Genomic DNA, 24,349 nt, shown 5'->3' on the forward strand with positions numbered 1-24,349 from the left:
AGCTTTTGTTAAACATTGATTTTGAGAAAGGTTTCGAATCAGTTAGTTGGAATTTTATGTTCAAAGTATTAAAAGCAGTTGGTTTCCATAACTGGATATGTAAATGGATATATCAGATCTTTTGTTCTTGTTAATGGTCAAGTCTCTAGCTGATTTAATGCAGAACGGAGATGTAGACGGGGAGACCCATCACCAATCTTTTTATTTTGTGTGTTGAAATGATAGCAATAATGACACATGAAAACAAAAATGTATGTGGTGTAACGCTCAACAATAGGGAACATAAACTTTCTTGATATGCAGATGATACTGAATTTCTTTTTGCAGCCGACAAAAAATCTTTTCTTTTTTTTTTTTTTTTTTTTTTTTTTTTTTAGTGAGTAGACAATGAAATTAAATAAAAAATAAAGTGCAGAAAAAAAAGATAAATAAAACTCTAAAAGAACAAAACAAAAAACAAGTACTGTTTAGCCAGTAACAAAATGAAGTAAAATGTTGGTTAACACATTTATGATATTGATGTTGCTATATTTTGTATCTTACTTTGCAATTCAAAGCATGGCCATGTATGTGTTAAATACTATGAGGTTGAGAACCCACAATTTGTCAGGTTTCCTAGACTGCATACAGCGACCATATACTTAATTTTGATTTATCAACCTTTGCTAGCATGTTTTTTGTGGTTGTGATATTTGTTATGTGAAAAGTGTTTGAGAGTGTTCTGAAAGTGTTGTGGTTGGTTCGATTCTATTCCAAGAGAGGGGAGCAGACAGGGGAGATATAGGATCGACTAATTAATGCACACAATGACACTCACTTGCACTCACTCACTCTCTCTCACATCAATAGCAGGGCCACATGGAGTGGTTTTTATAGAGTGTTTACTTTACAGTACAACACACACACTAAGCAGTTCACCCTACTTAGCAAAAGCAACACACACTAAAGCAGCACACACTGCCTACTTCAAGTACTTCCTACAAGCAGCATCTATAAGCAGCACCTACAACTACAAGCGGCACACCTGGAACACAAACACACAACCAAAACCCAGGTCAGATAAAATCTCAAAATATCCTGACATCACTGACAATAAAGGCCTATACCCTCTCAGCACCTTTCATCACATGTCCACCAGTATGCACTCCTCTCACACATAAATCTAGGTGAGGTAAAAACAAGCTTCATTAAGCTTATCTGCCACCAACAGTGACATACAATACTGTACACTATACCTATGACTGACCAATACAACCCAGAGTGTTCGACTCAGGTTACGCATCGTACAATAAAACTATGTGTTACCATAACCAAACAAATATCCTCTTTGTCTTCACAAAGTGTCCCACTAACACAAGTACATGTGTGGAAATCATTACTTCCAACTGGTAAACAGCAGTGCGCAACAACGTAGCACAGACCCTCAATGCTCTCATAGTTTACCAACTTAAAATGTGCTTTCCAACTTTGAACAAAGTAAACCACTGACACATAGCACAACTCCTACACATGTTACCACAACAACCAATGAATCAAACATGTGTTCCACAACACTTGCTGTTACCACCATGTGCACACACACACACATGAAAAACCCTCAACACACACTGACATTGTGTTAGCCTATAGATCTGTTCAGTTCACACTGAACCAACACCACCTACTATACAAAACAAGTAAGTAATACATCAAAAATACAGAACAAGATATCTGTAACCAAACAGAAGGGGGGGGGGGGACTCAAAAGATTTTGGCCAGTACTTCTCTCAGTGGGTAGCTTTCAACATTAACCCCTTTTCTTTTCACAAGCCACAAGATCAACTTATCAACTTAAACTGGCTGTTCACCGCCACAAAACTTAGTTTCCCAACACAACTAAGTTATCAACATAGCATAAAACCATTACAAGTTGTGTACTCACAGCCCAACAAGGATTTCCTTGCTCCTCACATCACTCCTCCTGAAACATGGAGTGGGTCAAGCTGGTGTTCTCTTGACCCCCTCCCACCGGGGTCACTACCTTGTCATGGTCGGGAAGCTTAGTGGCCAGTGATCGAGCGAGCTATGTCGGCGGGGGCATCAGTGCTTCTGGGGGTTTACTGCTCTAGTCCCAGGTCTTAATTGACAGCCTACATAGCCATTGTAGCTGTTCAGGCTGAATAAGTGGTGGTTTTTGTACTGATGCCCCTGATAGGGCTTCCCATGCCGAACAGGTCGTGAGTGAGGCCCAAACTAAACGTGACCCACTGTCCCTTTCACTATTCTCTATTCTTCTTTTTACCACCTCTTTTCTGTCCTCAGCTCCCCATCAAGCCTTCTTTTCCACATTCTTTTTTCTCTGCGGCCTTCTTCAGGCCCGCCGTGTTTGCCATGCGGCACGACCTGTGATGGAGGGGAATGAGATCCTGGGGATTGAGAGAGCACACTGCTCTCAACACATCCCTTTGGCTTGGACCTCTCCTAAGACCGGCGGCACACATTGGCCCATGTGTGTCAATCGGCTACCCTTCATGGGGCTGGGTCAAGACTGGCAGTTTGGAGGCTAGCGAGGATAACCCCCGTAGTGCTCAGTTCTCTGTCCCTGGGAGCTGGGCATGATCGGGGGGAACACGTTGGAGCTAAACTGTTAGTCGTATATCCCTCCCGAAACCTGGAAGGGGTCAAGCTGGTGTTCCCTTGACCCTGGCCCCTAAGTTGGACCCCATGGTGGGTGGGTAAAGGAGGGATGAATGTACAATTATAAAAACCATGGCTTCCAACCAAATACACCCCCCTAAACTTGGCAAAAGGAGGAGACCAGGAACTGACAATTCTGACTCTGATTCGGAGGTTGGTGAGATTTTGGATTTTGGCCGTCGTGGCTTGTGGTGGAGAGCACTGATGACGACAAGCCCTTGTTGGCTCTCAGCCCCTTCGCTATCCAGAAGGGCTTCCAGTGTCTGGCAGGCTCACTGAAATCTATCAAGAGGCTGAGGAGCAGAGCATTTCTGGTGGAGACAGTGTCAAAAAGGCAGACACAGCTTCTGCTCAAAGCAACCACTTTTGTGGATAGGGCGGTGAAGGTTTCCCCTCACAAAGGACTGAACTGTTCGAAGGGGGTTATCAGATGCCTGGAGTTGAGAGGAGTGTCTGAAGCAGAGATCAAGAGTGAACTGTCCTCTCAGGGAGTGACCGACGTTTACAGGGTGACAGTAAGGAAGGGGTCGGACAGAGTCCTGACCAACACATTTTTCCTCACCTTCTGCTGCCTGAATGTCCCCAAGGAGTCGGATATCTGCAGGTGAAAGTAAGTCTGTACACTGCTCTACGGTGTTTCAAGTGCCAGAAATTTGGACACGTGCGGGACAGCTGCAAGGAGGAAGAGGCGTGTGGCACCTGTTCAAAGGCGGCGCACCAGGGTGAATGCGTCAGTCCAGCCCGTTGTGCGAACTGCAGAGGCGGCCACCCATCCTCATCAAAAGACTGCCCCGCCTGGAAAAAAGAAAACGAAATCCAGAAGGTGAAGACGGAGAAGAAAATTTCTTTCTTTGAGGCATGTAAACAAGTGGAGGCCGCATTGCCTAAGGCGTCTTACGCCTCTGTTGTCAGACCCAGGATGGTGGACGTTGCGATCCAGACGACATCCATAGGGACGCAGACGGACAGCTTACCTACATCGGTAGAACCGTTGGCCTTGGGTGGAGGTGCTGTGTCCACCCCTTCCCATTCTGTACAGCGGTCCTCGGGGGCTGCTGGGTGGGGGCGGAAAGCCTCGGGCGGAGGCACAGTGTCCGCCTCCCGTCCCCCCCCCCCCCGACCCCCCGGCCCCCCTCGTCCCGCCTCTTGTCTACCTGCCCCTCGGGCTGGTGGGAGTGGCCAGAAACCCCCCGCACCTCCAAAACTCAAGGAGGGGAGGGTTGCGGCCTCGGCGGGGTCGGGAAGAGCTGAGGTGGTGGATATTCCGGCTTGGTCGGAATCAGACAAGTTTTTAAGTTAAAAAAATAGATATGCGATCTTGGCCGACCTTGAGCCACCGCAAGCAGAAGAGCAGGGTGTAGCGATGGATTAGGCTGCTGCTTTATTTTTTTAACCTTTTTAATGGCAGTGATCCACTGGAACATCCGTGGGTTCTACGCCAATTTCCAGGAACTCCAGCTGCTTTGTCGTGCCTTGAAACCTTCAGTGCTGGCGCTGCAAGAGACTTTGCAAAGAGATGGCAAGGTTTTATCTCTCTCTGGTTTTAACTCCATTTTTAAACCCACTCAACCGAAGCAAGAGGGATTGACGGGAGGTGTCGCTCTTTTTATACGTAAGTCCCTTTTATACAGTACAGTTCCTTTAAGCACCCCTTTACAGGTGGTGGCAAGCAGAGTCACACTTGAGAAAACCATCACTGTCTGCTCTCTGTACCTTCCTCCTTCCGTCCGTGTTCTGAGGCAGGACCTCATGAACCTGGTTGACCAACTTCCACAACCGTTTCTACTGTTGGGCAACTTCAATGGCCGCTCCCTGCTCTGGGGAAGTGAGATGACATCAGCCCGAGGTCTTCTTTTGGAAAACCTTCTTTCTGATACGGATTTGTGCTGTCTTAACGACAAGTCACCCACTTACTTTCATCTCTCCTCTGGAAACCTCTCGTGTTTAGATCTGTCGGTCTGCGATCCATCGTTGGTCCTGGACTACGAGTGGAGAGTACACGACGATCTGCACGGGAGTGACCACTTTCCTGTCATCCTCCGCCCCACATATGGGGAAGGTGACTCTCTGCCGGACCGCCTGAACAATGACAAAGCTGACTGGGGAATTTTTACCACGAAGTTAAGAGTGGAGCTGCAGGAAGAAACAGTCTTAAAAAGCAAGGACCCTGCTGACACTCTGACTCAGATTGTTTTAGATTGCGCCAAAGCAGCAGTCCCATCGTCTACCTCCAAGTCTCAGATGCCAAGAACGCCCTGGTTCAACGCGGTTGTCGGGAGGCCCGTAAGTCTCAGAAGAGAGCGCAGCGATGCGTCTTTCGGAGACCGGAGACCGATAGCGTTAGAACCCATCAACAGCTGAGGGCGAAAGCCAGGTATGTTTTTAAAAAGAGCCAGAGAAAATAATGGAGAGATTTTTGCTCTTCCTTAACCTCCAACACACCCAAGAAGAAAGTGTGGAGGGTTTTTAAAAAAAATTAAGGGCAAAAACGTCTGCCCAACTTTTCATCATCTTAAACTCTCAGACGCTCTGGTCACAGAGAAGAAAGCAGTTGCCAATTTGCTTGCCTCCACAATCGAACTGAACTCTAGATCTGCCAACAAATCTGCTCGGTTTCTCAAAACCAAAAACCTGAAAGAAAAAACACCCAGCTTCTTCTTCTTCTTCTGCGTTCGTGGCCTGCAACTCCCACGTTCATTCGTATGCACACGAGTGGGCCTTTACGTGCATGACCGTTTTTACCCCGCCATGTAGGCAGCCATAATCCGTTTTCGGGGGAGTGCATGCTGGGTATGTTCTTGTTTCCGTAACCCACCGAACGCTGACATGGATTTCAGGATCTTTAACGTGCATATTTGATCTTCTGCTTGCATATACACATGAAGGGGGTTCAGGCACTAGCAGGTCTGCATATGGTGGTGTGTGTCCATCGAGATCGATGATGACCATCGTTGTCATCCAGCAAAGGGGGGGGTGGTGGGGGGGGGGGGGGGGGGATGCTCATGAATCTATCTGTGAGTGCGCAGATGGCTGAATAGTCCAATCTGCGCACGAAATGTTCGCTGACAGTTGGGGCAGACAAAGACAGGCATATCATTGTCAGGGAGCTTGTTTGCCCGTGACTTTCTGGCCTGCCTCTTCTGAACAGCTGCAGCAGTCCTGTTGGCTTCGCACAACTTGGCACCTTTGTGCACAGCAGTGCGCCATTTGTCACGGTCCGCTGCAGATTCCTCCCAGGAGTCAGGGTTGATATCAAACGCTTTCAGAGAGACTTTCAGAGTATCTCTGAAGCGCTTCTTCTGACCTCCGTGTGATCTCTTCCCTTGTTGCAGCTCGCCATAGAAGAGCCTTTTGGGCAGCCGATGGTCTGGCATGCGCGCCACGTGTCCAGCCCAGCGAAGCTGGGACTGCATCAGGATGGTGAAGATGCTGGGAAGGGTGGCTTTTGCGAGCACCTCCGTGTCTGGGGTCCTGTCTTGCCACTTGATGTTCAGTAGCTTCCTTAGGCATGTTGTGTGGAAGTGGTTCAGCTTCTTGGCATGTCGTTGGTACACTGTCCAAGTTTCGCAGGCGTACAGTAGTGTGGGGAGAACTACTGCTCTGTACACCTTTAGTTTGGTCTCAAGACCAATGCCTCTTCTGTTCCAGACATTTGCATAGAGTCTACCAAAAGTTGCGCTTGCTCTTGCAATCCTGACGTTCACTTCATCGTCAATGGTCGCATTTTGTGACCGTGTGCTGCCAAGGTATGTGAACCGCTCCACCACACTGAGTCTCTGACCGTTGACTGTGATGTTGGGCTCAACGTGGGGTTTCCCTGGGGCTGGCTGATGGAGAACTTCAGTTTTCCTCGTGCTGATGGTAAGGCCGAAGTTCCTGCTGGCAGTGGCAAATTTGTCCACGCTGAGTTGCATGTCAGCTTCAGATCCAGCGTTGAGGGCACAATCATCAGCAAACAAAAAGTCTCTGATGATGTCTGTCATGACCTTCGTTTTTGCTTGAAGCCTTCTGAGGTTAAACAGCTTGCCATCTGTTCGGTACTTTAGGCCAATTCCAACATCGCCATCTCTGAAGGCATCAGTAAGCATTGCAGAGAACATGAGGCTGAACAGCGTTGGAGCCAGGACGCAGCCTTGCTTGACACCATTTGTGACAGGAAAAGGAGCAGATGTTTCACCATTGTCCTGGACTCGAGCCTGCATGCCTTCATGGAATTGGCTGACCAAGGAAATAAATTTTCGAGGGCATCCGTACTTGGCCATGATCTTCCACAGTCCCTCTCTACTCACGGTGTCGAAGGCTTTAGTGAGGTCAACATAGGTGGAGAACAGAGCAGCATTTTGCTCCTGACATTTCTCTTGCAGCTGCCTTGCAGCAAACACCATGTCGGTGGTTCCGCGCTCTTTCCGGAATCCACATTGGCTCTCAGGCAAATGACCTTGGTCAAGGTGTGCTGTGAGGCGGTTTAGTATGATCCTGGCAAGTATCTTGCCTGCGATAGAGAGCAAGGAAATGCCCCGATGGTTATCACAGGCTTGCCGGTTCCCCTTTTGCTTGTACAGGTGAATGATAGATGCATCTTTGAAATCCTGGGGGATCGTCTGTTCTTTCCACATGAGTGAGTACAGCTGATGGAGCTTCTCAGTCAGCACAGTGCCTCCATCCTTGTAGACCTCTGCTGGTATGGAGTCTGAGCCAGGTGCTTTGCCACTGGATAGCAGACGGATTGCTTTCTGGGTCTCAAGAAGTGTTGGCGGATCGTCCAGTGCTTCGTTGATGGGGACTTGTGGGAGCCGGTCTATGGCTTCATCATTTATGGAGGATGGGCGATTTAAGACACTGTTGAAGTGCTCAGCCCAGCGTTCGAGAATTTTCTCCTTCTCGGTGATCAAGGTATTCCCATCTGCACTGAGGAGGGGGGATGATCCTGAGGATGTGGGACCGTAGACTTCTTTTAAGGCATCATAGAACCTCTTCATATCGTGCCTGTCAGCATATCCCTGGATCTCATCGGCTTTGTCGCTCAACCACTTATCCTGCATCTGACGTAACTTTTGCTGAACAGTCCTGCGGATGGCATTGTACGCATCCTTTTTTGATGTGGACTTTGGGTTGCTCAGGTGGGCTTGATGCAGACGGCGTTTCTCATCGAGAAGCTGCTTGATTTCATCACAGTTTTCATCAAACCAGTCTTTGTGCTTTCTGGTCATGGGTCCCAGGGTCTCTGAAGCTGTACTATAGATCAGCTCGCGCAGGGTCCTCCAGTCAGACTCCACATTCTGGTTGTCCAGAGAGGCGGATTCCAGACGATCTTCCAGCACATATGTTGACCTGGGAGATCGTAAAAATCTCCACCCTTTACCCACCAGGCGCTGTCACCATGATTCGAACCCGGGACCCTCAGATTGACAGTCCAACGCTTTAACCACTCGGCTATTGCGCCCTGCAACTTCTCTTCCGACAACACAGAGGGCTACAACCTTCCTTTCACTATGAATGAACTAAAATCTGCCCTTCAGACCTGCACAGATTCCTCTCCAGGAATGGACGAGATCCATTATAAACTCTTAAAACATCTTCCTGAAACCTGTCTGGACACCCTGCTCAAAGTTTACAACCACATCTGGATCACAGGCTTTTTTCCACCCTCCTGGCGGAAAGCCCTCATAATCCCGGTGCCAAAACCGGGAAAAGACCCCTCGAACCCCTCCAACTACCGCCCAATAGCACTTCTTCTTCTTCTTCTGTGTTCCCCGTGATCATGGTCTCAGACTTGCAGTCCTATGCTGGAAATGAAGGTGGTGGTCTTGATGAGGTCTTCTTTGGTGCCCCAGAGCTTTTCTGCCAGTGTGGCTCCATAGGGCCACTGCTGCATCCGTGCATCTTGATACAGGGGGCAGGACTGCAGGATGTGCTCCAGGGTTTGTGGGCCTGTCTTACACGGGCAGTCAGGAGTGTGTGACAGCTTCATTCGGTACATGTGGTCTCGCAGGCGGCAGTGCCCCGTGCGTAGTCGGAATATGATTGTCTGCTGGAATCGCTGCAGGTGAGGCATCTGGTCATCAGGTGGATGGCTATGTTGTTGCTGGAATGTGTTTTTGAATTTTCGTTTGACCAGAGTTTTTGCCTCCCTGTATGAGACTGGCTGGTTTGTCTGCTCCAGTCTGCTGCCAGACTTGGCCAGTCTGTCCGCCTCCTCGTTTCCTGCCAGACCACAGTGGGCAGGGATCCTCTGGACAGCGACGTGTGTGTGTAGCGAGAGATCGTCAAGCAGGCGCTGTGTGTCTCTTTCCAGCTGCTCACTGGGTGACTGCAATTTTTGGATGGCTGATCTGCAGTCTGTCAGAAAGACAACGTGTTCAGGCGGGTGTTGGTCTGCTTTGATCAGTCTGGCAGCTTCTCTCAGAGCAGTAAGTTCGGCCCGGTAGTTTGACAAGCGTCTTCCCGCAGGCAGAGAGTGAGTGGAGGTGTGGCCATCTGGGTGACTGATGTAGATTCCACTTCCTCCATTCTTAATGGCTGCATCAGCAGATCCATCAGTGTAGATGCAAGTCCACACTGAGGCGTTGTACTTTGCGTGCAGCATCTCCAGCGTGAGAGTCTTCAGCATGTAGTCTGGCTGGTCTCCCTTGCTGGTCATTCCTGGCACGTCTGTAGCGTAGAACACTCCGTCCTGCTGAAGATTCCATTCTTCGGCATCCTGGAGAGGCTCTCGTTCTTCAGGGGTGCTGGGGAGGATGTCACTGTGGGTTTTGCCAGGTGGTTGAAGCTGCTTCTCTTCAGTCTATTTTTGGTTGGTTCTTGCAGCTGTTGGTGGGCTGGGTGTGAGGGAAGTCTTTGGAGTTTTTCGTGCTGTGTGAGAACTTTCTCTTCTCGTCTGGTGTCCAGGGGAGCGAGTCCTGTGGTTGCTTCTAGGGTGATGATGGGAGTGGTTTTCAGTTCCCCAGTGATGATCCGCATGCTTGTGTTTTGCACTTTGGCCAGCCTGCTTGTGTTGGTTTGTGCAGCAGTGGCCCAGGCTGATGATCCGTATTCCATTACTGGGCGGATGTTGCCTGTGTATACCTGTTTGAGGATTGTGTTGTTGGCTCCCCATTTGGTGCCCGCTAGTTTCTTCATGAGGGACAGCCTTTTTGTAGCCCTCTTTTCTGTCTCTTTGATGTGGGGGTTCCATGTCAATCTCCTGTCCAGTTTGACACCGAGGTAGGTTGGTGTGTCTTCTTGTGGAATTTGCTGTTTGTTGACCGTCAGTTTGATGTTCTCAGTAGTGGTGGAAAGAGAAAAACAGGTGGCCACTGTCTTGAGACTTGATGGTGACACACCAGTCCTGTGCCCATTTTGAGGTGTTGTTCAGGGCGTCTTGCATCCTGACTGTCGCTGTTGAGGTGGACTGAGCATTATTCCACATTGCAAAGTCATCAGCATGCAAGGCTCGGGAAATGTAGGTGGTCAGGCCTTGTGTGATGTCGTTGATGAAGACGACAAAGAGGGTGGGAGAGATGACGCCTCCCTGTAGGACTCCTTCCCTGATGGTGATATTGTGACTCAGGCTGCCGTTGAGCTTGACTCTTGCTGTTCTGTGGCTCAGGAAGCTTTTGACCCAGTTGAACATATGACCTGTCACTCCCATAGTCAACAGCTTCAGGAGGAGGCCTTGTTTCCACACCTTATCAAAGGCCTTGGATAGGTCTGTGAATGTGGCGATGACTTTCTTCTTCTCCTGGAAGGCATTCTCTATTGACAGTGCCAAGTGGATGAGCTGGTCTTCAGTGTTTCTATTTTTCCTGAAGGCCGTCTGTTCTTTGGTGATCAGGTTGTTGGTTTCTAGGTGCCACATCAGTCGTTTGTTGACCATGCGCTCGAGAGTCTTGCCGAGGCAGCTGAGCAAGCTGAAGGGTCTGTAGCTGTTCTTGTTCTTGGGGGTTTTCTCCTTTTTCAGAATAGGGATGATGGTGGCTTCCTTTCTCGCTGATGGGAAGATACCGGTGTTCCACGACTGGTTAAAGAGCTCAAGTAGCTTCTGTCTAGCAGATGGCCCAAGGTGCTTGATCATTTCGTTGCAGACTCCGTCTTTGCTTGGGGCTTTCTTGTTCTGGAGCTTCTTGATTGCATCGTTGAGTTCTGCCATGGTAAAGTTTGAGGTCATGGTTGGGGACGCGATGGTCTGCAGCTGAGTCTGATTTTGAAGTTGGCGCTCAACTTCTTTCCTTCTTTGTGGTGGGACCTTTATTATGCTTTCGTTTCTGAAGGCGTCTGCAAGGAGATTTGCTGCACTTTTCCCAGAGTGGAAACTGCCATCTTCTTCCAGTACTGTTGTACCACGAGTGGATGTGGCGTCCTCATTGAGGGTCTTGACGAGTCGCCATTGTTCCCCTGTGCTGCTTTCCAGGCTGAGCGATGATGTCTTGTCATGCCAGCTTTGTTGGAGTTCCCTGACTTTGGTGGTGTTGAACTCCTCTTTCAGCTCATTGTGCCTGGTGGTTGTCTCAGTGTTGGGGTTTAGTTCCATGCTTTCTCTGGCCATGGACAGCTTCTGATGGAGATTGGCCAGTGTTTTGGACCAGTAGGGTTTGTAGTCCTTCCTGAATCCGCGGGGGATGGATTTCATGGCTGCACCAAGAATGGCTTCCGTCAAATGCTTTGTGTTCCGGTTGACGTCCTCTGTGAAGGTGATGTTACAGAGGGCCTCTACATGGAGCTGGTAGTCTGTCCATTTCGCTCTTTTAAAGTTCCAGCTGGCTCTCTTTCTGCAGTATTCTGTGGTGGTCTTCATGTCAGAGATGTAGAGAGTGATGGGTAGGTGGTCACTTCCACCAAGCTGGTTGTTGATGACCCTACTGACCCGCTTCTGGATGTCTTCTGTGGCAAGGGCAAGGTCGGGGGTGGATGTTTTTTTCCAGGCTCTGGAGTAGTAGGATGGCTTGTCCTGAGGCTTGTTGATCAGTATCAACTGGTTGTCCGTCATCCAGTCCTGGATCTCCTCTCCTCTGGAGTCAATGGTCTCATACCCCCATGCAGGTGAGTGGCCATTGAAGTCACCAGTGATGAGATGTTTCTCTGTAAACAGCTGGAGGGTGTGGAGGTGTAGCCTTGTACTTGGTGAACTGTAGCAGTTTGTGATGTAGAGTTCTTCGCCCTTCATGAATGTTCTGATGGTGATGAATTCAAGTTCCCCTTCTGCTGATTGGGCCATCAGAACTGCCGGGATGCCTTGTCTTACGAGGGTTAAAACTCCCCCTTTGAGTCCTCCTTTGAGTCCAGTTGGTCTATCTTGTCTGAAGGCATCGTACCCTCTGACAAAGAATCTGCGGTCTTTTGATAGGAGGGTTTCCTGAATACAGATGATATCCACTTTGTTGTCTCTCAGGAAGGCCTGCAGCTCTGGTTTCTTTTGCTGGATGCCCTCCGCGTTCCACTGTACTATTCTTAGGGCTGTCGTTGGTAGAGAGGTGTGACCAGTAGCTCTATTCTGCTTTCCCCTGAGTCTCAGGTCTGCAGAGCCGCCAGTCACTGAGGTGGGCCCTTTTGAGGCAGAGGGCCCGGCACCGTCCCCGCCTGGCATAGGTCCACGCGGACGACACCACATCGAAATATCCATTTATTTTGTCTGAGGCATGATCATTTAGAGGGTTGCGTGTGGACTCGTTGCCCCTACCGGGGTTCCCACACTATGCTGGAGCATAGTCAGATTCCACACCGACTTCGTTGGGTGACCAGCCTGACCAGTCTAGTCTGCGACTCCTCTCGATGGGGGATGCCGAGATCTAGTCTTGTTATCTCGCCAGTTGTCCGCGCCCGTGCCACTTTCGTCACGACTTGCGTCGTGTCCACCCTGCTCCATGTCCCTTGACTGAGGAACACCCACATTAATGTGGCGTGGAGGTGCGGCTACGGTGTTCACTCTCATGTTAGGGATGCACTAAGGCACCCCAATATGAGAGCTCTTCGCAATAGCACTGACCAGCTGCATCTGCAAACTGATGGAGAAGATGGTCAACGGTAGACTGATGTGGAAACTCGAGACCGACGGCCTTCTGGCGAAAGAACAGTGCGGTTTCCGCAAGCATCGCTCTACCGTTGACCATCTGGTTCGTGTGGAAACCACTGTAAGAAATGCCTTTGTAAACAAACAGCATGTGGTGGCCATATTTGAACATATGAACATCTGTTGTAGGTATACATTTCTGTTCAAGGTTTATACATAGCCATGATTATGTTGTTTGACATAATTCCGATGTTGATTTTGAGGTTCACTTCACTTCACTTGTCCCTTAGTCTGGATGACTGTTGGGGCACCACAGATAACCTGTCAACTGCCTTCTTCCATCCTTCTCTGTTTTTTGCTTCCCTAAGGGCCTCACTCAGCCTCAGACCTGTCCATTCTGGGATGTTGTCTATGCTATTATCTCTTTTTCTGTCTGCCTCTCCTTCTCCCTCCCTATACATTGCCCTGCAGGATTGTCTTTGCAAGTCCTGTTTATCTTGTTATGTGCCTATACCACTTCAGTTTACGTTTTTTTCACAGTGGTGAGATCTTAATAGCACCCGATGACTTGCTTAATTCTGTTCCTCACTTCCTCGTTGGTTATGTGATCAAGGAACGCATCAGTTTGATTTTGAGAGTGGTGCATTGCAATGATCCATCTCATGTGAAATGCAACAAGAGAGGCAAGGCCTTCAAGACTCACTTTTGTTACACACTTCAACCAGTAAAGGAATCATGAGGAAAAAAAAAAGATTTAAATAAACGTTGAAATGTGTTCTGTATTGAATATTTATAAGCTGGGGGGGGGGGGGGGGGGGGAAGAAAAAAAGGCATGCTAGCATGGTCGAACCAAGCATATTCAGTTCAGAAGCAAGTAGACTTACTCACAGTGCTGTGACATATCTGATGTCACTCAACCAAATTTGACGTTTAAAGCTATGATAAATATATTATTGTAATTGTGATAACACCGTTTAAATCATGTTTTCTTTATACAGATTAAGAAATTCTTTAATTTGGCGGTAAAGGAGATGTTACCATAGCCTCAGGCACACCGCAACAAGTAGCTGTTTTCACCAGATCTGCAGAAACCAGTCTACAGCAGGCTGATGGAAACTGAAATAATCAGTCGATTCAATTTTTCTTTTATGTTCATTCCAGTCAGTTCAGTATCCACTTTAGAATATACATATGCAGTAAACATGTCGATTGTATAGTTAGTGTCGTTGTATGTGTTCTGTTCAGAATTTGTATTTCTTTGCTTTTAGTTGTGAAAAAGAAAAATGGTGTCATGCCTTCTTCTTGCCAAACATAGGTTCCGGCAGCTGGGAACAGCTGGATTATGTTTTTTTAATTTTTTTTTTAATCTGGTGTCTCAAAGAAATAAACTGTTAATGATCCAGAAATACGGCTTAATACAACCAATTATTGGTATGACTGTGAAGATTTTTTTTCCTACTATGTTTAATCCAAATTTGGTATTGGCAGACAAAGTATTTCCAGAGAAAAATGTATTTGTAAAAGTTTACCACACACACACACACACACACACACGCACACACACACGCACACACACACCCGAACAACAAGTTATAACACAGACTCACTTTGTTTTATAAGTCAGTCACTAAATAGATTTCAGTTTCAGTACCTCCAGTGTCAATGTCTTCACTAATGCCATCACCATTGTCAAGATTGTCATTGTCATTATGCCCTCTTTCTTCTTTTTTTTCACTCTCATTTTTCACTAAGATTTATGTTATGAAAAGGCAAAAAAACGTACCTAATGACAAAGAAAATCTTTTCAATAAAAGTAAGAGGCACTTTCCACACTTCCTCATACAATTTGAGAAAGCATGGGGGTGCCCCCTGCCCCACTCTTTCTTGCAATTGAGAAAAAGTGTGGTGGGGAAACAACTAAGCTTTTTCATAATCACATGCTTTATCATAACATGAGAGAAATCGTGGGGGCGCCCTTCATGCTTTCTGTCAATGTGAGAGAAAGCATCCCCCATGGGATTGCAAGAAAGAGTAGACAAACAAACCTCCTTCCTTGATGGCTTGTGACTGAATATGTATTTGCCCTTGTTTACTCAATATTTGCATTTTTTGATTGCTTTAAGCAAAAATTTTCTTTGTTTAGCACATTTTCCAATAACAATTCATGTCTCAGCAGACTTTATTATTGTTACATGTTGTATTTGGATATGCTTGTCCTGTTTAGATAAGTATCCAAGCCATGACTTAAAAAAAACATTTTAAGAAGAATGCATCATCTGTCTAGTTCTGTTCAGTATTTTGCTGTGTAATTGTAGGGTGTTTTGTTGCGTATCCAACATCTTTTCAGTCAGCACAAAAAAGGACAACTGAGCTGAAAAAGATATGATTGAATACATGGAATTCTATTTATTTTCCAGGACATTTATAAGTATGGAGGTCAACCCTGAGGAAAACAACCTGATGGAATACATATCAGTTGTGGACACTTGCTTCAGGGAATTTGATCTCCCAAGCTTTTATGAGGTAAAAGCAGTGTAACATCATATTTGTTATTATTATTTGTCTTTTGCTGTATGTTTTATGACATTTTCATTTTATTTCTTGAATTTCTGTTCATACAGTCTACATACATTTGACTTGAATTTCAAGTAAAAAATGGTAATGAAAAGTCAAAGGGAGTTGAAGCTACTTTTCTTTCCATACCAGAAATATATTTTATGATTTTTCAGTTACAGGTAAAAATAGTGTCACAAATTCAACTCAGTTTTAAGTTTTGCCAGTTCAGTGACGTCAGCTGATGTCCTTCACAAAATATTACCATAGTGTCTGTAAGATGTCCACTAATGTCCTGCATTTATTCTGATTTTCCTTCATTGGAGTTTGATTCAGTGAATACAAACAGACTGAATGGTTAATTTAATATGTCTGGATTATAAAAATATAATTGTCCCCACTCAAGTCTATCTTGCTTAAGTCGACTCTTCAGGTAAGTCAGCATATTTCTTTCGCCATGGTCAGCCACCTTCTTTACCTCTTTAAATTTTCCTCACTTAACTCAACCTTGTGTAAGTGGATTCCTCACATACCTGGACCAAATTTTTGTGCCCCAGTAAAGGTTTCCCCCGATAAGTCAACAATAATGTCACGTTCTGGGCTGAAATTGTGAATGTTCCAAAAAATTGCCATGTCAAAGCTGGTGGAGGAGGAAAAAATATTTCCCTGGTCACTGTTAAATGGAATACATGAAACTGACAAATTTTGCTGTTTCAAACACCAATTCACTCCAGTACACACACACACACACACACACACACACACACACACACACACACACACACACACACAATGTGGTCATGAATACTTCCATTAAGCTCTCCAAGGCCACAAATGTAGCTTGCAAGTTTTGCTTTACTGTATTTCGGAAGGCCCAGAAAGGCTGTTCTCCATTTTGAAAAACATGTGCATTGTTGGTCTTTCTTGTCAACCATTATTTGCAAAGTGGCTGGGATATGTACTGAGGCTCCTTGTAATAAGAACCGCATGCCAAGTCCTGAACAGGACATCTACAAGCCAAAGAAGGAGAGGGTGGCTCAGGAAGGACTCGGTGACAGCAAACAGTAGAGAGAGACCTCAGACTTATCAATAGATGATGATAGGGTGACACCAGTAAATTGGTTGAACACCACATAGAATGGAGCACTATGACTGCCTGTCCATCCAATGATGCTAAAGCATCTAGGTTTAAATATTGTGATTATTGATGTCAATATTTGATAAATAATGGATGCCATCACACTACAGATTGCCTCAAAGAAAGAATGATAGAGGGATCAGCCCTAAGTCTAACATGAAAAAGAGAGAGACAGAAAAAGAGAAATTCATGTACAAAGATCTTTTCTTTTTTTTTTAAGCCCCAAAGACATGGAGCATATTTCCTGATGACCCCTGACCCTCTGACTCTCGTATCTTTTAAATCTGGCCTCAAAACTCACTCCTCTCAGCAGTAATTTTCATTGTGGTATATCTAAGGAGTTACTCCTTTGTATGTGGTATGCAAAACTATGTATGTATACATATGTATGTGTGCACATGAATGCATGTATGTGTGTGTGTATGTATATGCAGATAATTGGGTGTTGATGTACATATGTCTGTTTGAATGTATGCTTTATGTACGAATGCATTGTGTTTATGTGTATGTATAGTTGGCTAGGTATATTTTGGTGTGTGTATGCAACTTTGATGTAATGTGTTATGTAGATTTACGTTATGTATAATATTGTGTTTTTGGAAAGCATCCAGTGCAGTTTTCTTAATGGAGTGCTATATAAGTATCATTATTATTATCATTATTGATTTATTATTATTTAGCAAATGAAAATGGTATTCATTTCCATTTATTAAAAACTATCTCTGAGAGACAGAGATGTGAATCCTGCTTGCCAAAAGCAAGGAATACATAAAACTGTACACAAGCGCTGTGTGTAGTTGAAAACTAAAAAGAATGAATAAATGTGAAACAAATGCAAGGGGGATAAACACAAGAAAAGAAAAAGGTTTGGAAAAGAAAATACAGAAAGAGAGAAACAACAACAACAACAACAACAACAACAACAACACACACTCACACTCACACACACACACACTCACACACACACACACACACACACACACACACACATACATACAGATATATATATATATATATACATATACACCAAAGTCATGAATCAGAATGGTCATTGCCTGCATGCATCTGAGGTCCACAAACTAAAAAATCAATTCATGTTAACCATTAGATAAATCTAATACGATAATAATGTTCATGTTTAACAGGCATGTGTGGTTCGTCCGTCGGGATTGACGAGGACCATCTAGTCATCCTGGGGGTGGGTGGGTTGGGCTCTGTGGGTGCGCAGATGACTGGTCAGGCCAATTTGCGCCCGGAAGGTTCTGACGCAGTGTGGATAGGGGATGGTGGCGGCTGTCGGGGACTTGCTGGCCCTGCTTTTCCTGGCCTGTCTGCGTTGCTCTGCTGCAGCGATTCTGTTGGCCTCACAGGATTTGGCGCCTTTATGGACAGCAGAACACCACTTTGGTCTTTCCATTGCATTCAGCTCCCATGTGTCATGGCTGTTGTTGAAGGCCTTCAGAGAAGCTTTCAGAGTGTCTTTGAAGCGCTTCTTTTGGCCTCCATGGTAGCGCTTGCCATGTTGGAGTTCGCTGTACAGCAGTTTCTTGGGGAGCCGGTGGTCTGGCATGCGAACTACATGGCCTGCCCAGCGCAGCTTGGCCTGCATCAAGATGGTGTAGATGCTGGGCAAGTTTGCACGAGTGAGCACCTCTGTGTCAGGGATCTTCTCTTGCCACTTTATGCCGAGAAGTTTTCTGAGGCTGGTGGTGTGGAAGTGGTTCAGCTTTTTGGCGTGGCGTTCGTAGACCGTCCATGATTCAGATCCATAGAGCAGTGTGGTGAGAACTATGGCCTTGTATACTTTGAGCTTCGTCTCCAGGGTGATGCCTCTCCTGTTCCAAACGTTCTTATGGAGTCTGCCGAAGGCAGCGCTGGCTTTGGCGAGTCTGGCATTCACCTCGTCGTCGATGACAACTGTGCAAGAGAGTGTACTGCCCAGGTATGTGAACTTGTCCACCGCGTTCAGTCGTTGCCCGTTGATGAAGATGTTTGGTTCAACGTAAGGCTTTCCTGGAGCTGGCTGGTGCATCACCTCAGTCTTCTTTGTGCAGCATTGACATAGGAAAGAAGTGAAGGCCATACACCACAAATCAAAACTTTTCTTATTCGGGGTCAGCAATACCATTTAAATGAGCATGCATCAGGTGGAAGACCCCTTTCTTCTTGATAAGGATTTTTTAATTGGACCACATGGAGCGTGCATGAAAAGGGGCTTGCCTGATATGCAGAAAAGGTGTTGGTATAACAACAGAGATGAATCTCTCTTGTCTGATGATGAGTTTGAACACAAAGATGAATGACAGTGACGGCACTGACAGTCGATTTGATGCTTGTTCAGTCCATCTATCCAGTCAGACAGTGTTCACGGGTGGGTGATTATGATTGGCAGAGTATGTGCAGAGTAACATGGGAAGAATGGGAGGAGTGGAATAAGACAGCAGATTGAATGCCAGTCAGAGGTGTGGAAGGGGGCTTGGCATTGGATGTCAGTGAACTGTTCTTTCATGGAACACTGATGGAAACAGATAACAGCCAATAATCCACAATTTTCATGAAATGCAGGGTTGAAAATGCACTGTTTCCATTTATTCATGTTTGTTGTCACTGAATCAGACGGCTGACTTGTTTGTAGAGACAAAATGATGCAGGCTGACACTTTAACCCCTAGGCTGCCTATATGACGAGATAACTCATGGCAAGCATGTACGCTTTGCTGCCACAATGATGAGATAACTCGTCATCGAAATTATGACTTTTCCCTGCTTTGCATTCAGTTCACTGACAAAAATGCTGGTAGCTTTAGCTTGGGGAATCTTTCTGGATTCTATTCATAGCTACGTCATCTACGTCATGAGGCAGTCCTTTATTTGAACGTTTTGGTTGGGTTACTGTCCCAGTGTATGCCTGGCTCCTCTCCTCGCTCGCTCAACAAAATGTCGGATTGACACCGTGCTCAAGACATGCGATTGTAGCGAACTAAATCAACCAAGATTGCTTTCTTTAGCTGATGCTCAGAAAGAAGTGTAAATTCGAAGAAGACAGTGATCAACATTTAAAGGACGATTTGATAGAAAATAAGAGAGGCAAGGCCTTCAAGACACTTGTGATACACTTTAAAAAAAAAAATCTAATCGTTAAAATGTGTTCTGTATTTGTTATTATGAAGCTTCGGGTTAAAAAAAAAAAAAGAAGAAAAGTCCTAACCAGATTCGAACCCCGCGTGTTCGAGAGAGAAGAAACTGTCTTACCCATTACACTATCGTGGCTCCTTAACTGACGTTCTAAAATTTAATATTTGAACATACTTTTTTAAAGGGCGATAAATCAATTGCGGTATTCGCAGTGAGAACGCTGTTTAATTCATATTATTCTGGTATATCTTGGGCATTCAAAAAATCTTTAAGGGCAATAAAAAAAAATTTTTAAGTCCGCAGTAAAGGAGACGTGGCTATCGACGCAATCACACTGCAACATTTAGCCGTTTTCTCTAGATCTAGGTAGATGTACAAGTTTAGTTACACCCGTCGGGATTGTAGTATGACATGGTCGATTCAATTTCTCTTTTATGTTCATTCTAGTTTTATAGTTTTAAAGTTGATATGAAAATTGAGTATTTTGTTAAACTAGAGCCAAGTACAAGTACTTCTAAACGTCGTATGAAGTGAAAAGGACTTTATTTTGAGAAAAGTCAAGACTGGAAATTTTTTCGTTTCATCAATTCAAGGGTATTTACTCGCATGGTTTACAATATTTAACTGTGAATTCCAACTGATTCTGTGGATATTTTTATGGCAGTTTGGGGCATAATCCAGTAAGTGATGAGGCGTTCACAAATCTTTCTCTGAATAAATATTTAACGGTCTCCTTCTCCAACTTTCCATCACATGTTATCGTGTATTGTTGATTGAATATAGGATTGAACGGGCAGGTCAACAACTTGAAACAATTCGTTCGCGAAGAATATGAGCACGCACTTTGAATATGTATAAATATGTGTTTGCAATTGATTTTTGCCCATGACCTTCAGGGCTCAGCCAGTAGATCTATAAAGTCCACTCGTCGTATTGATTTTAGTATTTTCCGAAAAAGACCACTTGGGCGAATGAACATAGTGAAAGCCCTGTACACTGAGAGTAAAACACACAAACTTTTTATGTATTGAGTATGATTTCAAAATGTAATGTTTGAGATGAGAAAGATCAGTTTAAAGCAAATTAAGTCCCCTAGCATTAATTACAGATTAATTTCCCTTTTTTTACTATCTGCACCAAAACGTTTGCAAAATAAATATAACTTCCATGCTTAGCAAAAGAAGTTCCTGTTTGAACAAAAAATGATAAAAATGACTGCTCTTGTTGTTGTGTCAGAATATCAGGTATAAGTGCCAAGTTTACAGAATGAAAAAAATACACACAAAAAAAACAGTAAATGCAGTTTGCATATAATTTGGCTTCTTTTTTTAATTTTTTTGTGCCCATCGGCAGAGGTGCAATCTTGTTTTAAACAAGATGACTGGAAAGAACTGAATTTTTCCTATTTTTATGCCTAATTTGGTGTCAACAGACAAAGTATTTGCAGAGAAAATGTCAATGTTAAAGTTTACCACAGACACACACACACACACACACACAGAGACAACCGAACACCGGGTTGAAACATAGACTCACTTTGTTTACACAAGTGAGTCAATAAAGGGAGCAATCAAGAGAGTGGCCATGATACGACTATCAGTGAGTGATGCTGGCTGTGCAAACCTTAGCAGACGACAGAAAGTGACTGAATTATTAGCAGGTCACAGTGTGAGTGATTTTCTTGGCACTCAGCCAGCGCAGTCTGATGAGAACTGGATAAAGTGATGAGAACTGGATAAAGTGACCATGTGAGAGGGGTGAAGAGGAGGGGAGTGGAGACTGAAGGGGCGTCGCCTCTCAGCAACATTATCACTTGGAGAAGTCACAATGCATTGTGTAACTATCTCTTTATATATATTTTTTTATTGTGGTTGTTCTAGTATGATTTTGTGTGTGCAGATATCTGTTTGTCCAGAAAATATTATATTTTAGTGCAAATTACCAGACTAATGTTTGTAATGAACAAGTTGAAAATGTGACAAAAAACAAAAAACTGATTTCAAAACAACAGCATGTCACTAAAAATATCTAAAATGGGAAAACATCATGTGTTTTGTGTTCTTTATTCAATTATCTTTCAGAAAATATATACTTTTATGGGTCTTTCTCCAATAACAAAGAGAGCAGAATTTTTGGAAAATTTATATCCGTTTTTTGGGAAAAAACCCTGGCAAATAGATTTCACTTAAATCTTATTTTCCTGGCAGCGAAAGGGTTAATCAGCCTGAGTGAGTCATTATCAAAGAATTTCACTCTCTAATGGAGGAAAGCTCTTAGTTGTCAAAAAGCTTGACTGCTTGTTTCTGAGAACATGATTGACTTTTATGTTGACTGTACCACATTTCTCATTGTTGGGAGACTTGCATGCCTTCACAAGTTTTGATTTGTTATAACCTTTTTTTTCTTTTCTTTTTTTTTTCTTCGTTTTATTCATATTTTATGTTACATTTTCATTCATACATGTATACATACATAAGGGAAAAAAAGAGAGGAAAAAACAAAATAACCTGTTTTATTTTCATCTACAGGTACAGTCTGGTAAGAAACATGGTATTTCCAGCTGAATTTGGTTTGTTTTCTTTTTGGGTGTCATTCTGTGTGGGTGGAAATAGACTTTTTTTGTTGCACAAAAATGATTATCTTCAATTTCAAATGCTTAAACAGTTATCTACAATCACAATACAAGGGAAAGAAAGCTCTGAATTGGAATCCACATTCTTGCCCTTCCCATCAATGTTCACTTTCATTCTCAGTGTCCTGTAGTTTTTTTGTTTGAATTATAAAATATTTTTAAATTCCCTGAATTGTAAAAATTCCCTGGCAAGGGGAGAGCACTTTTTATTTATTTATTTATTTATTATTTTAAATTCTTTGGTACTGAACGGGTTAGGCATTTCTGACCTGAACATGCACAAACTTGAATCAGGGCTTCTAACAAGTTAAAAATCTTGGGGGGCCCACGGACTCTTCTGCCACAATTCTAGATCGTCCTAGACTACCTTCAGAGAGTGCTGTACATTGTAAGCAAAACTCCATTGCTACACACACACAAAGACAACATACCTTCATGTTATGAAGTTGAAAAGTTAAAATGTTATTTAAAAAATTCAGGGCCAAGCAGTGGTGAAGGGAAACAACTCTTCTTTATAGCAGCTGATTTTTTTGTCATATTTAAACCAGTGCAGCTTAAGTTTAAAAAAAAATGTTGCCATAGTGTGTGTAAGATGTCCACTTACGTCCTGCATCTATTCCAATGTTTTTTTCATCAGAGTTTGGTTCAGTAAGCACAAACAGAATCTGAACAGTTATTTTAATGTGTCTGGATTATAAACATACTAATTAGATGAGCATACATTTAATGTGTCTGAATTAGAAACATACTAATTAGATGAGCATACATCAGGTGGAGGACCCCTTTCTTCTCTATAATGTTTCACTAACTGGAATTTGTCAAGTGCACCAGAAAAGTGGGCTTGCGTCATATGCAAAAAGAACATCGGAAACTTTGTCCAGCTAAGACAATTGATTTACACAACTTTGCTTGGTGTGCAGATGATTATGTTTGATGGTAATAAGGTGAGAGGTGCATTCATCTTGAGATGATTGGTTTGAACTTGAACGTGAAAACGACAGTGATGAAACTAACAGCAGCGTTTGACAGCAGTCCAGTCCATATGTGCAATCAGACATCAATTTTGAGCAGGTGACAATGACTGACAGTAAGAGGGCAGTATTTTTGCATAATTTGAGAAGAGGGGGAGGAGAGAGAGTGAGGTAAGACGATTGGTCGAAGACCAGACAGAATGCATGGTAAAGTGGGTATGGCCATGACTTCAGTGAACTGCCTTTCACAGTGTTCATCTGGCAGGAACTAGACAGCAGCCAATTATCCATGATTTCTTGAAACCCAGGGTTGACAGATGGTGAACAGGAATCTCATGTTTTTATTTTTTCATGCTTTTTGACACTGATTTCTTTACTGACTCCTTTGTAGGGCAGACAACCCGGATCCACTGCAACATTTTATCTGCTCACTTGCAACAGGATGGAGGAAGTGTCATCAAAGAGCTTCCCCCTCTAAAGGGGGAAGGCTCTTTGGTATAAATAATAATAATTACAGTAATGATAATTAAGTGCTCTGCTATAGTGTTGTTCCCTCACAGAGAGGCTCACAGTGCTTCCCAAATTAAAAAATACATTAACAAGAAAGAAACCACAATTCCCATGAAAATTCAAATAACAAACAATCATTCCTGGCGCTCCACAAATTACATATTACAAAAGAGAAACAACAATCGTCAAGAAAAAGAATCAACCACAAAGAAACAGTCACCATCCTCACATCATGCACAGCACTTATGATGTTTGTCCTTAGGATTCGAAGATGACCATGGTTTTTAATATCAGATGGAAGATTGGTGGCTGTAGGTCTGGAGGTGACTGATGAGGCCAATCCGGGCCCTGAAGGCTCACCCACATGTGGGACTCAAGTGAGTGGGTGCTGTCGTGGCAGTAGATGCTGCTTGGGCTTTGTGCACAGCACACTTTAGTTCCGCCTCAGTGATGTGCCTGGCTTCGCTGCAGGGGTTCCTGTGGTGATCTCACTGCACCAAGCTGGATGGTCCAGAGCAAGCATCTCCCACATGTTGATGTCGACACCCAGGTCTTTGAAGGACGCTTTGAGGCAGCCTTTGTAGCGTTTCTTCTGCCCTCCAACTGAGCGCTTGCCCTAACACTGTTCTCCGTACAGCAGCTGCTTAGGCATTCGACTGTCTGGCATTCTAACCACATGTACAGCCCACCTGGCTTGGGCTTTCTGCAGGAGGGTGTAGATGCTGCAGAGGCCAGCAGGTTTCAGGACTT

General features: G+C 44.5%; 1 protein-coding gene across 5 annotated transcripts in view; it reads left to right on the top strand.

Moving 5' to 3' along the window:
* Positions 1–24,349, top strand: part of LOC143286055 (U6 snRNA phosphodiesterase 1-like) — a 91,474-nt gene that overhangs the window by 48,661 nt on the left and 18,464 nt on the right. For all 5 annotated transcript variants that reach the window (XM_076593595.1, XM_076593594.1, XM_076593596.1 and 2 more), the window contains one exon: positions 15,079–15,184. In XM_076593595.1, the coding sequence (XP_076449710.1) occupies positions 15,079–15,184 (106 nt within the window). The remainder of the gene's footprint in view (positions 1–15,078; positions 15,185–24,349) is intronic.

Source organism: Babylonia areolata, chromosome 9 (assembly GCF_041734735.1).
Source record: "Babylonia areolata isolate BAREFJ2019XMU chromosome 9, ASM4173473v1, whole genome shotgun sequence".
NCBI lineage: Eukaryota > Metazoa > Mollusca > Gastropoda > Neogastropoda > Buccinidae > Babylonia > Babylonia areolata.